The 17,816-nt window shown below is 46.5% G+C and overlaps 1 protein-coding gene across 12 annotated transcripts in view; it reads left to right on the forward strand.

Annotated features, from left to right (window-relative positions):
- The window catches only part of PLEKHA5 (pleckstrin homology domain containing A5), a 1,381,245-nt gene that overhangs the window by 83,945 nt on the left and 1,279,484 nt on the right, over positions 1-17,816 (forward strand). For all 12 annotated transcript variants that reach the window (XM_078674042.1, XM_078674045.1, XM_078674034.1 and 9 more), the window contains exon 3: positions 9,853-9,910. In XM_078674042.1, coding sequence (XP_078530168.1) covers positions 9,853-9,910 — 58 coding nt within the window. The remainder of the gene's footprint in view (positions 1-9,852; positions 9,911-17,816) is intronic.

Genomic DNA, 17,816 nt, shown 5'->3' on the forward strand with positions numbered 1-17,816 from the left:
TAGAGGCTTTGTTCCCTATTGCTTTAACCAACCCATCTCCAAATAGTAACCCTTTAGAATCCTCTACCAGTTCTCTTTTTGCCTGTTTACTCACCTTTATGCTAATTCACAATAAAATTGTGTTGCCTATTTCTGAAATCAAAACTGCATTTGCAGCCCCTATAAGAATCAAACTGCCCTTGAGCTCAATCTGTGGAGCGGAGAAGATTTGCATCCACCTGTACCTTCTTATGGTGTGCTTCTTCTGCCATATCCATTATTCTTGCAAGAAGACTACCACATCTAGAACGCGGTCTTCCCATCATTTAGGTGCTCTTTCTAAACGTTATCTTGGATCCCTTCCCATGGAACAAAAAACAGAAAACTTATTAAATCAGGATCTGAATCCGGTGTCACACAAGTGTATTATGAGCCAAAGGCCTTGAGCACTCTGCTTTCTTATTGTTACTAACTTTTCTCTCCACAAGCCTTTTTTTAAAAACTTTTTATTTCAGCAAAAATAACAAATAGCACAGCTATGCAAATCAGTAACAAGATATTATTGAATGTCGCAGGTAGGTAATTCTCAGCAGAAAATGACAACATAAATTCATCACTCAAGCACTTCTCCCTCACTGTGTAATGGACAGAGTAGTCTTTCTTCGCTGCGTTGTAGTTCCACAGTAGGGGACAAGCATATTTCACCTTTGTATGTATACGAGGCAGCCCATTTACGATCCCATTTGTCTGGGCATCCTCTGTGTTTGAACACATTTTTCAGCATTCATAGCTCTATCCATACCGGCGACCCAATCCCTGACAGCTGGTGTTTCACCCACACCCCATTTTTGTACAATGTTTCGTTTTGACAAGGACCAGCCAAGTGAAACCCACGCTTTCTCATTCTGGGTGAGGTCTGTAGCCTCACAAATGTTTAGTAAGCATATTTTCGGGGAAATCATCAGTCCTCCCCCGCCCCTCCTCCCCCACCCAGCGTTCCCCAAACGGCCTGTAATTTTATTCCAGTTTTCCTGGGCAACTGGGCACTCCCAGATGGTATGAAACAAGGTACCCTCCTGACCCCAGTGTCTGAGGCAATAGGGGTCTGGTCTCTTACCCATCTTGGCCAGGACTCCCACGGCCAAGTAAACTCGATGCAGGACTTTTAGATGGACTAGTCGCAGTCTCATAGGGATAGCAACCTCCCTTGGGGGAGCTAGGGCGTCTCGCCAGTCCTCCTCCTCTAACTCGCCCAAATCAACCTCCCACCCCTTCCGCAGGCACACAAGAAGATCAGGGCGGTTGTTAATCAATTTTTTATACATTAGGGAAATGGCCTTCTTGACCATGGGTATCAGTCTATCTTCCAGCGGGGGAGCATCAGGAAGGGAACCACCCCCAGGTATTGCTGATTTGATTGCATGGCTAATTTGCAAATATCTGAAAGTTTCGGTTGGTCCCAGGTCATACTCTTTCTGTAAGTCCGTGAATGTGACCAGGCCCCTAGAGTTCCACATGTCCCCAACTGTTGAAATCCCGATCAAGTCCCATTTATAAAACCTGGGACTTGTTCTCAGTCGCCCCAACTGCTCGGGTTTCCAGAGAGGAGTTGCCCATGTAATTTTGTTATGCCAGCCCAATTTTTTTATTAACCACTTGCCAGGTTTCGATTGTTTGTGCCATTTGGCCAGTAAGGCCCTGTTTATTGAGGTTTGTGTATAACACCCTTTGATACCCACCTTGTCCCATAAGCCACCAATCTGTGCGGAAATTCGGGTCTCCCCGGTCTCCATTTGCCCAGCGATTAATCGCCACGAGTTGGGACGCCAAATGATAGGACCGGAGGTCTGGCAACGCAATTCCCCGTTGTACCAACCCGCCGTTAGTTTCTGCAGGGCTATACGTGTTGGCCGTCCGTCCCACAACAGGGTACGCACTGCGCTGTCAATACAAGAGAATTAGGCATTGGGGATTCTGTATGGAGTATTTTGTAGCGCATAGGGGAAACGAGGTAAAGCCAACATCTTGAAAAGGGCCTCCCTTCCCAGGAGTGTCAAAGGGAGGGAACACTAATGCATAACGTCTGCTCTAAAGCGACTCAAGGGTCTGAGTAAATTTGCCTCAAAAAAACGATTGGGGTTCAGCGTAATATTGGTGCCTAAATAACGGAAGCCCTCGGAGGCTACTGGGATGTCATAGTCCCTAGGTATACGAGGTTGCGGGCCCCACAATAAGTATCATTGCGACTTAGACCATTTGTGTGTATATACTGAATGGTCGCCCAAAATATAGAAAATATGAAGGACACGGTGGAGAGTGGTTGTTGGCGAGGCCATATATAACAGTATGTCGTATGCGTATAGCGAAATTCTGTCTTCATGGTCCTCTGTCCATTTGAGTCCCCGTATAAGGAGATCTCCATTTCCCCCCCCCCCCCCTAAACCCCGTCACCCATGCTGCCAATGGTTCATGCACTAGAGCAAATATTAAGGGCGACAGGGGGCATCCCTGTTGTGTTCCCCTTCCCAACTGAAACTGTCTAGGTGTGTGTTTGACTACAACATGAGCAATTGGGCTAGAGTAATGTTCCACAAGCCTTTTTGGGCAAATTAATAGCTAATAGCCGCTAGTCTGCAGTTCACAAAAGGTGAATTACACTTGGGTTAAACATTAACTCGCTCACAGTGGATTTTTCAGTTTGCTTTTACCCTCAGTGGTATCCTTCATACCACTCGAATCTCCTTCCAAACTTTTATTCTACCCTTCTATTTACAGAGATCTAGAGCATTTTCATGAACTTCATCCATAAAATCTTTATTCTCACTGTAACACACATCCTGTAAAATATAATCAGGATTACCCTGATCATCATTTGTTCTTCCTGGCACACAATATCCATTGAGGGTGCTGAGACCACGCACACTTAAATTCCTGAAAATGTTCGTCCTAAATATGTTTTTCTTTCTTCAATTGTTTTCTTTCCCACTTTAGATTTCTCATTCTCACCTTCTATAAAGGACCAACACTCCTCATCTGAAAGCACCTGAGCACCCCTCTTATTCAAGATAGAGCATAAGCATTTTTCACCGATTGTCAACATTTTTTTCAATTACCTTTTTTATTATGTTTTTCCTTAATCTAATCATCTGCCATACTATATTAACCTTCTTCAGCCTCTGGCATGTTGTTTGTGTAAATCAGCCTTTACAATTTCCAAGTTTATCATTTTGTGACTCTCAGTCTGCCTCACAGTTCAGTCAACTGACACTTCACACGTGAGTGATGGATGCGCTATTACGGCAACCTATTCCCCATTACAATGAATTGCTGATGACCCATTCTAATTTGGCAGCCTAATATCGTTAAACTTCGAATCTCGCACAAATCCCAAACTAATAACCTACAATGGGCTTCTGCCCAGCCAAAAATGGTGCTCAAATCCTGCAATATTTCGGCGTACAAGAAGAGGTCACAAAGATGCACATTTCATCAAAGCCTGCTTCAATAACTAATTTGCTTTCAGTAAAGCACATATCACTCCTCATGAAACCAGCATTTGCAATGCAATAGGTCTCGCATTTGGAAAGTTTGAGCTATTGTTATTGTAAATGACACATTTTTTATTTATCTGTTGGTTTTGAAAATACCGAAATTAATAGCTTAGTCATTTACAATGCCAGTAGTTATAACTTTCGCAAATGTGACACCTATAGGATTTGTAATGCAATATGTGTTGTATTTACGTGACTTAGATGTATTGATATTACAAATAACCATGGCTTTTAATTTTTTTAATTAATACTTAAAAGTTATTGTAATTTATAATGGCAATAGCTTAAACTTTTGTAACTAACTTTTGTGAAGATTATGTTCAGTGTATTTTATTGTGACGAAAATCCAAGAACAGAAGTGAAATATTAACATCTTTTTGTGAGATTTGTAATAAAGCTTGAAACATTGAGAGAACATATTTGAACCAGTTGTGGTTGAATGGTTGCACAGATTGATGCTGTGGTGGCGCTGAGTGATGTTGTGGTGGTGACGAGTGATGCTGTGGCAGCGCATAGTGATGTTGTGGTGCCCCTGAGTGGTGGTGCTGAGTGATGCTGTAGTGATGCAATAGAGTGAGGGGCGATAGCTAGAGTGAGGGGCGATAGCTAGAGTGAGGGGCGATAGCTAGAGTGAGGGGCGATAGCTAGAGTGAGGGGCGATAGCTAGAGTGAGGGGCGATAGCTAGAGGGAGGGGCGATAGCTAGAGGGAGGGGCGATAGCTAGAGGGAGGGGCGATAGCTAGAGGGAGGGGCGATAGCTAGAGGGAGGGGCGATAGCTAGAGGGAGGGGCGATAGCTAGAGGGAGGGGCGATAGCTAGAGGGAGGGGCGATAGCTAGAGGGAGGGGCGATAGCTAGAGGGAGGGGCGATAGCTAGAGGGAGGGGCGATAGCTAGAGGGAGGGGCGATAGCTAGAGGGAGGGGCGAGAGCTAGAGGGAGGGGCGAGAGCTAGAGGGAGGGGCGATAGCTAGAGGGAGGGGCGAGAGCTGAGAGCTAGAGGGAGGGGCGAGGGGCGAGAGCTAGAGCGAGGGGCGAGAGCTAGAGGGAGGGGCGAGGGGCGAGGAGCTAGAGGGAGGGGCGAGGGGCGAGAGCTAGAGGGAGGGGCGAGGGGCGAGGGGCGAGAGCTAGAGGGAGGGGCGAGGGGCGAGAGCTAGAGGGAGGGGCGAGGGGCGAGGGGCGAGAGCTAGAGGGAGGGGCGAGGGGCGAGAGCTAGAGGGAGGGGCGAGGGGCGAGGGGCGAGAGCTAGAGGGAGGGGCGAGGGGCGAGGGGCGAGAGCTAGAGGGAGGGGCGAGGGGCGAGAGCTAGAGGGAGGGGCGAGGGGCGAGGGCTAGAGGGAGGGGCGAGGGGCGAGAGCTAGAGGGAGGGGCGAGAGCTAGAGGGAGGGGCGAGGGGCGAGGAGCTAGAGGGAGGGGCGAGGGGCTAGAGGGAGGGGCGAGGGGCGAGGGGCGAGAGCTAGAGGGAGGGGCGAGGGGCGAGAGCTAGAGGGAGGGGCGAGGGGCGAGGGGCGAGAGCTAGAGGGAGGGGCGAGGGGCGAGGGGCGAGAGCTAGAGGGAGGGGCGAGGGGCGAGAGCTAGAGGGAGGGGCGAGGGGCGAGGGGCGAGAGCTAGAGGAAGGGGCGAGGGGCGAGGGGCGAGAGCTAGAGGGAGGGGCGAGGGGCGAGAGCTAGAGGGAGGGGCGAGGGGCGAGGGGCGAGAGCTAGAGGGAGGGGCGAGGGGCGAGGGGCGAGAGCTAGAGGGAGGGGCGAGGGGCGAGGGCTAGAGGGAGGGGCGAGGGGCGAGGGGCGAGAGCTAGAGGGAGGGGCGAGGGGCGAGGGGCTAGAGGGAGGGGCGAGGGGCGAGAGCTAGAGGGAGGGGCGAGGGGCGAGAGCTAGAGGGAGGGGCGAGGGGCGAGGGGCGAGAGCTAGAGGGAGGGGCGAGGGGCGAGGGGCGAGGGGCGAGAGCTAGAGGGAGGGGCGAGGGGCGAGAGCTAGAGGGAGGGGCGAGGGGCGAGGGGCGAGAGCTAGAGGGAGGGGCGAGAGCTAGAGGGAGGGGCGAGGGGCGAGGGGCGAGAGCTAGAGGGAGGGGCGAGGGGCGAGGGGCGAGAGCTAGAGGGAGGGGCGAGGGGCGAGAGCTAGAGGGAGGGGCGAGGGGCGAGGGGCGAGAGCTAGAGGGAGGGGCGAGAGCTAGAGGGAGGGGCGAGAGCTAGAGGGAGGGGCGAGAGCTAGAGGGAGGGGCGAGGGGCGAGGGGCGAGAGCTAGAGGGAGGGGCGAGGGGCGAGAGCTAGAGGGAGGGGCGAGGGGCGAGAGCTAGAGGGAGGGGTGAGGGGCGAGAGCTAGAGGGAGGGGCGAGGGGCGAGAGCTAGAGGGAGGGGCGAGGGGCGAGGGGCGAGAGCTGGGGCGAGGGGCGAGAGCTAGAGGGAGGGGCGAGGGGCGAGAGCTGGGGCGAGGGGCGAGAGCTAGAGGGAGGGGCGAGGGGCGAGAGCTGGGGCGAGGGGCGAGAGCTAGAGGGAGGGGCGAGGGGCGAGAGCTGGGGCGAGAGCTAGAGGGAGGGGCGAGGGGCGAGAGCTGGGGCGAGAGCTGGGGCGAGGGGCGAGAGCTAGAGGGAGGGGCGAGGGGCGAGAGCTAGAGGGAGGGGCGAGGGGCTAGAGGGAGGGGCGAGGGGCGAGAGCTAGAGGGAGGGGCGAGGGGCGAGGGGCGAGAGCTAGAGGGAGGGGCGAGGGGCGAGAGCTAGAGGGAGGGGCGAGGGGCGAGAGCTAGAGGGAGGGGCGAGGGGCGAGAGCTAGAGCGAGGGGCGAGGGGCGAGAGCTAGAGCGAGGGGCGAGGGGCGAGAGCTAGAGGGAGGGGCGAGGGGCGAGAGCTAGAGCGAGGGGCGAGGGGCGAGAGCTAGAGCGAGGGGCGAGGGGCGAGAGCTAGAGCGAGGGGCGAGGGGCGAGAGCTAGAGCGAGGGGCGAGGGGCGAGGGGCGAGAGCTAGAGCGAGGGGCGAGAGCTAGAGGGGCGAGAGCTAGAGGGAGGGGCGAGAGCTAGAGGGGCGAGGGGCGAGAGCTAGAGGGGCGAGGGGCGAGAGGGCGAGGGGCGATAGCGCGAGGGGCGATAGCGAGAGATTGGTGAAGTGAGGGGCGATAGCTAGTGTAATTATGTGGCGTTGAGTGGTATTTGGAGTGTATGTTGCATTGAGTGCAGTGTAATTATGTGGCGTGTAATTATGTGGCACTGAGTGGTATTTGGAGTGTGAATGATAGCTGTGCATAGCTTCTTAATATTAGCATTCATCAATTGTATATGTATTTGCATATACAATTGCAGCACCGGGACACTTTAAGTAGCTGTGCGCTTTATAAATTCAACATAACATAACACATCAGGTATATCACATTTGCCAATTATGTCATACTGTGTAAATGAAACAACTGTTTATAAATGCATGGATTACGCTTTAAATGTAGATCTGCTTAACATCCACTGGTTTGCGTTCACAGGCAAGTAGATAGATGTACGTGTATATGTCATTTAGATATGAATGAATACATTGCATGCATATATTTAGATAGCAAAGACTGTATCTCAACTTTGACTCTTATAAAAGCACATTCGCTTTTACATGGGGAATATATTGTTGTGAAATCGCTCCTTATGATGTCACTTTTATGACATCACTTTTATGACATCACTGACTGTGATGTTATTGTAAACTGCATATGCTAATTAGTCCCCCTCCAAGTTTTGGGGGAATTACGCTTCAGGGGCATAGCCAGTGTGTCATGGGTGCTGGCGCAAGGAGGAAACCCCCCAGGCTGCTGTTTGAATTATAAAATGCAGCAATAATCAGGGTTCAGTGGGCGTCTCAGGCCTCTGGGCCCTGGTGCTACTGCACCTGCTGCACCAGTGTAAGTTACGCCCCTGTTGTGCCGAGAATGGGGTTGCCTAATTAGACTGCGTCAACATGCTCCCCAGCTGCAACCTGATTAAGCAAATGGAGGTGCCGGTGAAGGAAATAGCTGAATATACTGGGATTAAACTTTCCATTGCCCTTCTGACTGACCCAAGGAAAATTGACTCTTTGTGCGTTGAATAACTTGCACCCATTAGATTATTCTGTGCAGCTCTCGAGTGCAGACCGGCCATGGCCCTCATTACAAGTGGTGTTTTTAGATAAATATAACCAGGTCCAACTTGCCAATATTTCTGGGGGAAAATACGGCTTATGTGCAGTAAGAACCAACATTTTAATGTTACTCCTCAAGAGCTTGGGATAGGCGATAATTATCGAACTGGATAAAATACTGAACAATACTGTGTCGATTGTTATGCTCTCCATTTGCGGACAACTCGTATGAGGGCCTTTGCAGAGAAAATGAAAGGAAAGATACACGCTCTCAGCATTCTCTCTTAAAATTGCTGTGAAAATGTGGGTGAATTTAGTAACATGTAGCGTGTGGAATGACTGAACTGTGGTCAGTGTCTGTAACGTGTGATGTAAACGGAGAATTTGCATGCTCGGGTGTCTTGGAAAAGAGATTGCGTTTTAGAGATATTTTATTTATCTGGGGTTGTCTGGTGTCGTTCACAGTAACCGAAGTACCGTTTTCCGGTCCTGCCATGAAGTACAGTACTGCTTCTGCCTGGCTTTCCTGCACGCACTCCTTCACACAGCGGAAGAAAGTGTATAACGCCGCTGCCATCCGTGGAGTGGGTGCGGGGTGTAGTTGTCGAGTTAGCTCTCAATGCTACAAGGGGCAGTTGGCAGAGCTCCTGAGAAGGTACAGTCACAACTCAAGTTTGCTGTCATCCGAGAGGGCAGCAAGGCTTATCTTTAGGTGAAAACAGAGAACGTAAAGAACAGCTTGGATGAGCTGAATCAATCAATGCTTGTCGTTTTTTATTGGTTTTTTTTTTTTAACCTCCGCGCCCGACCAGCGATTGGCTGATCTTTGCAAATGTAGAAATTAGTCACTTGCCAGTTAATGACAACAAGGAAGTTGCATCTTGTCTGATGACACAAGAAGCAGCTGTGACTGACTGTGCGAGGCCGGGACGACACCACCTGACAACAGATGAAAAAGATATAAGGCAGAAAGAAAAGTGGAGGAAGGGAGAGACGTCAAAGAAGCTCTTTTATTCAGATACCGAGAAAAATAAGACAAGGGGGAGCAGTGCGTATAGTTGTGCTAAGCAGATGTTTTGTGAGTGACAGAAACATTATTGGTTAGCGGTAGGGGTAGAGAGGCAGAAAGACTGGAGAGAGAGAGAACGGGAAACTAAAGCGAGACTAACAAGCTCTCTGCATTGCGTGGTGGAGGAGCGGATTCCTTTGAAGTCTGATGCGGGGGGACGACGGAGCGGATTCCTTTGAAGTCTGATGCCGAGGCTCACAAGCTGACAAATGGTGTGCGATGTGCACGCGCCCGGCTCACATGCACTGTAGGCAATCCGCCTTTGGGTGCACTTTTGAAAGACCTTACTTTAATCTCACCAAAGCATCCCTAACGGGATGGCTTCAGCGAGACCTTAAAACCTTGCACTTGATTAACAGTAGGCTCTTTTAAAGAAATCATGATAAAAATGTTAGTAGAGCGTCAGACCGCTTCACCCACAATCTTTAAAACATTAGCTTCATTTTTGAGGGCATGTACTTTAGAAATATTTTAAAATAAAACACGAATGCCTTAATAAAGTAAACAAAAAAAAGAACATATAAAGTTCCATAAATTCGAATAGAATTTTCACTTATACCACACTTGTACCTTCTTATTATCGCTAATCTTATTTACGCAGGGGTTCAAAGAAAACAAATGCTTAACTGTGATGGGGCAGCAATAAAGAAAGTAAGAACTTCAGTGGTTGGTGTGGGGCTTGTATGTGTTGGAAGGTTCTATTTCGGAATTTTGATTCTATTCCTTCCTGCTATTACAGAGCTTCTTGGAGCGCAATAATAATGGTCAAGCAGAATGGTAGCCTCTAGTCTTGAAATCAAATCAGTTACCACAGCATAAATGAGGTGATCTATCTCTGTGCTGGTGAAGCAGTGAATTGCTTGAGGGAAAATAATGGTGCTCCTGCTCTGTGACTGATTCGGCCCTCTGATTAGGTACAGTTCTGTATCACTTAGTTTCTGTACATATTACATACTGATAATGGGTGAGTACCGGCAAGCCTCAGTAGTAAACTAACTAGTCCTCTTGATGTATACTGAGCACCTGCACCTCTCTATTTCTTTTCGAAGAACTGGTTTCTCATGCATGCAGTGAGGTGAATGGCTGTGGCTTTCCTGCCCCTTTGTGTACGTGCTTATGTATTCTTGCACTTCTAGTATATCAATAGTGAATCTTGTTTTTTTCCTTCTCCAGACTTGCCGACGGGTTGGGAAGAAGGATATACCTTTGAAGGAGCCAGATACTACATTAAGTGAGTAATGAGAGTGCTTTTTGTGCTTGCTTGCCTTTCGTTTGAAGTGCTGCATTTTTATTATGTTTTCTTTGTGTTATTATCGTTTTGCATTTATGGTGCCAATATATGTGGAAGGCGGGAATGATTTACAGGTAAAGTGTGCTAAACGGTGCGTCTGGCAACCTGCTCAAATGTGAGGTTACATTTGAAGGTTTTTTCCTGTTCGTGAGAGCAGTGACTCAGTTAAATGTTACTTTGTGGTACTTTGAGTCTTTTGCTAAACGCTGAATTTGTGGCCCAGAAGAGTTGCACTCCAGTTTTCTAAACTTGCGATTGTGGTTATATAAGAATTTGTATGTTCTTCTGAGAAAAACCCTCGGCACTGGGTCCTTGTAAGGTTGCTAGTGACTCTTCTCGGAGGTAGGATGTGACACGTAGTGCACTGCTAATGTCTAGAAAGGTAACCCACCTTTACAAACATTTTTATTTGTTTCAACAGTTGATTGCAATGTCTTCGCATTTTCCATCATTACTTTATTATAGAATGTATACCAATTCTTTAGAAAAACGTCATCGCATTGTTCTTAAATCTTCACAAGGCATTGCTATACAGGGCATTATAGAATAATGTGAAGAATTGGCAATTCTTTTTTTGAGAATTTTGACGAAATGGTAAACCATGCAACTTCTTCTGACCAGCAAGCAGGAAATTGCAGCCAAATAAGGGAAGGCAAAAGTGTCCAGACCGCTACTTTCACTGGGGTGCAGGAAGCACCACGAGTGATGGTGGAAATAAGGGCAGAAATAGAATGTGCCTTGAAGGAATTGAAGAGGATTATCTGTCTCAGGAGTCCAGAGAACTCTCATGTCCATATTTTAGGGCCACACTGGTATCCCTCTAGAACAAACACAATTCTCCCACTTACTGGTGGGAAAGGGGTGAGAAGACCATGCAGGGTCTGGCCCTCCACTTGGAAGAGTCTATACCTGCCATGTTTCTATAAGCGGTCTGCGACTTGTTGAATGTGGATCTTTTTGGTCAGTGCTGCAAGGAGTGTGTATGGTGAGGTGGGGGTTTTCGGTGAGGGTGGGTTTGAGCAAGAGTGTGATGACCGGTTGTTCAAACGATTACTGATTATGAAAAAGCATTGAGAAGTCTTGTCTTGCCATTTGCTTCATTACTTACTTATGTTTCATAGAAAACTCATTAAAAGATTTGAACCAAAATAACCGTTTGAAAGGGTTAATATTCTGCAAGGAGCCCCTTTCACATACTCTCTAATGTCTGGTGAAAGCTCGAATTTCTTGCATACAACAGTCTTGGTTTTTTGACACTAGCTTGTTATGGGGAGGAATGTGTACAATTCGCACGTGAGATAACGATGGCGTGAGATATGCACTCACATGAGCTAGAAAGGAACACATGGGCTAGACCTGCCCCTGTGCAGTGTCTTAAACTGCTTTTAGGACTGCATAGACTCCGAGGCAGCAGGAACGAATTTAAATTCGTCATTTTTAATCCGAAAAACCAGATGAATGTTTGTTGTCCAAGCACGAATTATGGGGCTTGCCTCGAGATTGCATCTTCATTTCCCCATCGCACCCGAAAAGAATTAATGTGTTTCCTCACCAATATCCGCGTGGACCAGACTTTGTATCGCTGTCAATTCTCCATATGTTTTGCAGTTTATTTTCCCTCATTCATAATTGCAGTGCTCATGTTTGCAGGTTGAAAACTCTGAAGGGAATGTACAATGAGGCTACGCTGCCCTTGACGCCGCTGCTTCTTGTGGGTAAACCCGTGAGGGCTTCCCCATAGAGCGGCTGTAAGAAACATTAGTCTGTAACCAATGAAGTGCCTGTGATAGGGGCTCTCTGGTGCCTCTTTCCCAGAGGTGCAGCCACAAAGAAGTGAGCTGCGCAGACGTCACACGTGAATGCTAAAGTGCGATGCGTTTTCATGTACGTGTTAATTGAAAACGTTGTGATGTTTATTGTAAAAAATCACGAGCTTTCTGTGAATGTTGACTTAACAGTGCCCCGCTAATAGCCCGTGGAGTGCTAAACAAAGCAGCAGAGTATACATTTTAGACGTGCAGCGTCTCCGCCAGACATAGCAAGTGCCAATTGTAATATCCTTTGTGTAGCAGCAGAGGGGGGCTGGTGTTATACCGTTATGCCTCAGAGCTGCTGGCAAGGGAGCCTTCACCAAGCCAATGCATAGTTTTTTCACCAACCCGGCCGACCAATAAACCCTTAGTCAGGACACCGATCTTTAGACCTCATTTTGGGATGGACTTTGTGTTTCTCGGTGTCCTTGAAATAAAGGCCCTGTGCCCCTGACGTACCTTACTGAATTGGTTGTGTATAGCTTTTCAATGAGATATAATATTAATTTTGATAAAGTACTTATACTATCCTCCTGCTGTCGTCGTCAGCTGGTTGGTTCTTTAGGTCTCGTCCTTTACCATTCCGAAGGAATGGGAAATGGCGAGAATTCAAGTGCTCGAACTGATTGTCAAACCACCGCATTTTTTCGTGGCGTTTTCTTCTAGTGCACGTGGCCACAGGCACGCGCTTTTGGCCCATACACTTTCATGGCCATCTGTTCCTCAATGTCCCTCCCACCCTTCGTTTGATCTTGCCGCGAGTTCAGGCTAATGGCCCTCCCCCCTCCCCCAGCACAGAGCGCGCATCGCGGCCGCACAGCACATCAAAGGGCTTCTCCCAGCGTGTGCTGTGCTGCTTCTCCTCCCCTAATTATGTGGCCGGCCGTACTTGTGTTTCCCGGCCGCTTCCCGGCCGCTCTTGTATTTAATTAGCAGCAGCAGCATTTCTCCTGCGCCAGGCCACATCAAAGGCTCTGTGCCACTTTCACCCACACAGCAACACTTACAGACACGCAACGCCACTCACACCCACGCAAGCCCACTATCATCCACGCAACACCACACTCACCCACGCAACGCCACTCACCCACGCAACGCCACTCACCCACGCAACGCCACTCACCCACGCAACGCCACTCACCCACGCAACGCCACTCACCCACGCAACGCCACTCACCCACGCAACGCCACTCACCCACGCAACGCCACTCACCCACGCAACGCCACTCACCCACGCAACGCCACTCACACACGCAACGCCACTCACACACGCAACGCCACTCACACACGCAACGCCTGGCTACACATCATAAATAACAATCATTTGCAATGCTATAGGTCTCCCATTTACTTAAATTGAACATAATGGCATTGTAAATGACAATAACTTTCAAACATTTTTACTTTTACAATAAATTGAAAAGGCATTGTCATTTACTATGCCAACAGCTTAAAGTTGCCTAAATGCAAGACTTATTGCATTGCAAATAGCCAATAGGGCTCGCTTTTGGGACCATCTAAGTGTTTATGCATGCGACATTTTATGTTGTTGCAACAAGGAAATTATGCTGCATAACTACTTATAAGGGCCCAAAAGCGAGACCTATTGGCAATGCCAATGCTTGGTTTGTGGTGGGCGCTGCTATCAAAGAGCACGCATTCTGATTTTAAATCCAAGTTAGTTTTGAAGTTGTATCAAAGGGACTTTCCTGATGTGTAGTGAGTCAGCATGATGACAAGGTACTCCGGAAAAGTACCATAGACGTCTTAGTATGCTACTGTCAACAATATGTGGATGGCCCTAGCTGAGAACCAAGTATCTCCATGATAACACAGTGCTGGGTGTGTGCCTTGGCAGGTTGCGATGGTTCTGGTATCAAAGCTGAGAACTTGAAGTGAACTGGTATATTGAGTAGGGGCCACGGACAGGCTCGTGGAATAGTCTAATTTACGAAGTGTGGATGGATTCATTGACTGCTTTAGTGTTGTGGAATTGGAGTGGTGGGTGTATTCTTTTCTTGTATTTACTACTTTGTACGATCCTGCCATGTCAGCGGTGAATGGGAAACAAAATGCTGGATATTAACCGCTTCAATGTATACTGTCAAAATATACTGTTACTTAATTGTAAAGCTAAAATAACTGTGGGTGTCATGCCAGTTGGGAGTCTTAATCTAACTTCAGATAAGTTAGGGGGAGAAAGAGGGGGGAAGGGAGATGGGAGAGGGGGGAAGGGAGATGGGAGGGGGGAGGGGGCGGGGGAAGGGGGGGGAGAAAGGGGGGAAGAGGGGGGAGGGGGGAGAAGAGGGGGGCGGGGGGAGAAGAGGGGGAGGAAGGGAGGAAGAAGCTGCAGGGACCTATGATCAACCTCATGGTCCATGTTTTTTTGTTGCTTTAGCCCTGCCCCTTCCAGACCCAGAAATAATAGTAACCTCTTGTATCTATTAGCACCCGGTGAGTCAGTGATGTGAAGGAAAGTATTTTTCTGATTCATCGGAACTGACGAGGCCAAGACCCTGACTAGGCAGGAGGTCACCCCGTGCCAGAACCAGTCCAATGCAGGTCAGCACCATACCGTATGCAAGAACGTTCCATCATCTGCGTTGCAGCAAATACATGTTGGGGAGGCAATCACCCCATCCACCATAGTTGATGGTGTATGAAATATACGCTATGGAGGTATTTAATCTGGATCAACCGAAGCCTGGCCACAATGGCCACCGCCTGAGGTGCCCCCAAGACATCAGTCCAGTCCTCATTCTCCAAAACCCCCACTTTGGCCTCCTCATCCCCTGGAGAGCAGAGAATGTGTTTGGGCGATTGGAAATAAGCATCTGGTATATATTTTCAATCTTATAGTCTCCCAAGTTCCCCATGATAAGTGTTCCCTCCAGTGGATTAATTTCAGGGAGATCAGACAAGGCCAGCGAATGGCAGAGCTGAAGTATCGATGGAACTGACTCAAGTGTGTTATTTTGATGGTTAATTATGTTGTGTATAGATGTATTAGTTTGCCAACTCTGGCTTTTAGCTCTATTTTTCCTGTAAAAAGAGAACCGTGAATATGGAACTGTTAACACTGTCTTGCTATCATGTAAAGCATAGCTCAGGAGAGCCAGATCCATAATCTGTATTCACATAAACATTTACACGCAGCGACTCTAAATGGAAATCATTTACATAGTGGTTAACCTTTTGGAGTTACAATGAGTTATCCTACAGAACAAGGTTTTCAGCAGTTCTTTTTGTGAAAATTTTTATTTAAATAATACTATTGAATAAAAGCTTTCATCAAGGACACATGATCACAAATCTCAAATCTACCTCCTAGTCCGTTACCACGACTGGGCAGAATAGTGTCTGATGAAAAAGTTGTTCCAAAAATGTGAGCATATGCTGGAAAAATTCAGATATAGGAGATATCCAGAAGAAAGTTTATTTAATGCTCATTTGAGAACACAAAGGATTCACAAGATGAATCTCTGAAAATAATCAAACAGAATTGATCAAACTAAAGAATGAATCAAGTATTCTTCCTTGTAGGTGCAGGACAATAAGATTGCTAACAGTTTTTAGAAACTAGTACTTGAAAAGTGAAGATTTTGAATGAACCGAAATTGAATGGAAATGCCAATGGTGATCCTCACAAGGAAGTAGTTTACAGATTCTTGTTGGTAAATGCTAAAATGACAATATCCATATAAACAGTAACCTCACAGCATGTAAGTACATTCTCATGTCTAGGTTGTTGCACATGCAATATTATATTAAAAGGGTCTATAATACAATATCTTAAAATAGGTAGGTAAATACCCTGAAAATGTGGTTTATTAATTGAAAGGCCTTAACTGGAAATGCTACATTGGATAAACATGAATGTTAAAAATCTGAATTTATGATCATAATTCCAATAGATACATAAATATTAAGTAGGGTGTAGTAAATCATTTCATGGAAGCTGGTCACTCGGTGAATAGATTGTGATCAAAGGTATGCGGAGTAGTGAAAAGACCACATACAATACAATAACAGTAAATGGAAATCACTTTAGAAAGGAAGTTAAAGGATTTATTGGACTGACAGACTGTTGACCCAGATGGAACGAATGAACATGTTTGATGTTTTTTTGAGATTGGAAAGTACAAATTTGTTATGGATATGAAATTATAATTGAGGAATTGGGTAAACACCCTTTGTCTGCAATGGTAATCACAATTTAGCTTTAGACTGTAAACAATAATCATGTTTGACTTATTTTCAGTATCCTAGTGAATAGATAACGTCTGGTTAATTAAAGGTTATTATTGATTTTGTTGCTGTCACATTTGTAATTCTAAAATTAACATCATTTTTGTTTGATATGAATGGTATGTTGTGTTTTTGAAAGCAACCACAAAATCTATTCATGGAATAGTGGATGTTTGCAGGAGAGATTGACAAAATATATTTGTAAAAGCAAGGAAACTCTAGAAAAACAATGAAAACAGGAAGGACCATAATTTCATTCTGTGTGAGGTTTCGTCTACAGACCAATTTTAGCCATCTGTTGGTGAAAGACCCCTTTTGAACCATTCCAAAGCGAAATGGGCTTGAAGCTACCCCGTTTATTACAATTGTTTTACTTTCTTGTCACTCTTATTTGCTTGTCTGTCATTCAGTGGCTTTATTTCTAGTTTGTGTGTTTGTCCCTGTGCTGAAGCATCATTTGTATTGGATGACTTGTATCCTTCCACTGCTCACATTCAAGAAACTTCTTTTGTATTTTTCAAATAGACATCCTGCATCCTGTGTTGCTCCTCCCCGCCCCTTGAGCCATTGCTTCTTCTTAATTTTTATTTTGTCACACCCCTGCAACATGTTATTCTTTTGCTCTCCATGCATTGACTTCTCTCGCACTGCACCTCCATCCCTCCTGTTACAAACATGTTTTCCTTCCGTTTTTTAGAGGGCTCAACAGCTGCCATTTGCTGCTATGTAACTTCATTTTGAAAAATGCTTCTGCCATTGTGGAATGGTAAATAAAAAAAAATATATAATTGTGACTGTCATGTCGAATGCACACATGCATTTTTACTCGAGCCAATGCTGCACTAGACCTGCAAAAGTTTCTTCAAAGCCAGTAGGTAGAAAAGAGTAGACCTATTGGATTTGTACATGATTGCTTAGCTGAGGTACTGGGGTATGTGGAGGAACCTATGAAAAGTTTTCGATCCGAAAAGGGAAAATTTTGTTTTCATCTAAGCTCAACACATATTCTCATAGCTGTAGGGGAAACCTTCAACAACTCGTAGAGTATTGGACGTAGAAAGCACCACACAAGTTTTGATACCGGCAAAGAAAATCTGGTACGGTGTTTGAAGTAACAAACTGATATTAACTGGCATTATAACTAATTGGGGTGCTCCTATCAGGTTAGCAATAATTTGATATTTTCTCACGATTGATTTGAGAAAAAAGATGGAGTGGTTATATACAATTGTTTCATTTACTTTACTGAAAGTTTTCTTCCTGTTGAAGAGAACTCAGCAACCAGAAATACATAAAGCAAATATGTTGATACTGTGAAGAATTGCACTAATATTCAATGGATTATTAAGAAACAAAAACAATATACTTATGATGGGTTAAACGTGTGTCATGAAGCCAACATGTAAATGAATAGCATGCAATTTTGGATAGGAATCAGATACTTTTAAACTATACTTATAAACTACTTCGGATATTCCTGATTTAGGCATAAATCTGTTTATTAGTAACTACATAAACAACACAGGGCAACAAAAGGTTAAAAAAAGGAAATACCAACAGGCTTTACATTGAACATTACCTCAGGACTAACAAATGTATACTCTCTGGCTCAACAGATACCTTTAAGGAAAAGGGAAAGGGAAGAGATTACAGAAGCAAAGAAACATCAACACTACTAATCTAGGCCTGTTCTTTTGCCCCCACAAGAGTATATGCTCCAGTCCCCAACCATGCAGGAGGACCATCATCCACTCTATCCCCAGTGTCCACCCGACACACACACAGCA

The sequence above is a fragment of the Lissotriton helveticus genome, chromosome 1_1 (assembly GCF_964261635.1).
Source record: "Lissotriton helveticus chromosome 1_1, aLisHel1.1, whole genome shotgun sequence".
NCBI classification, from domain to species: domain Eukaryota; kingdom Metazoa; phylum Chordata; class Amphibia; order Caudata; family Salamandridae; genus Lissotriton; species Lissotriton helveticus.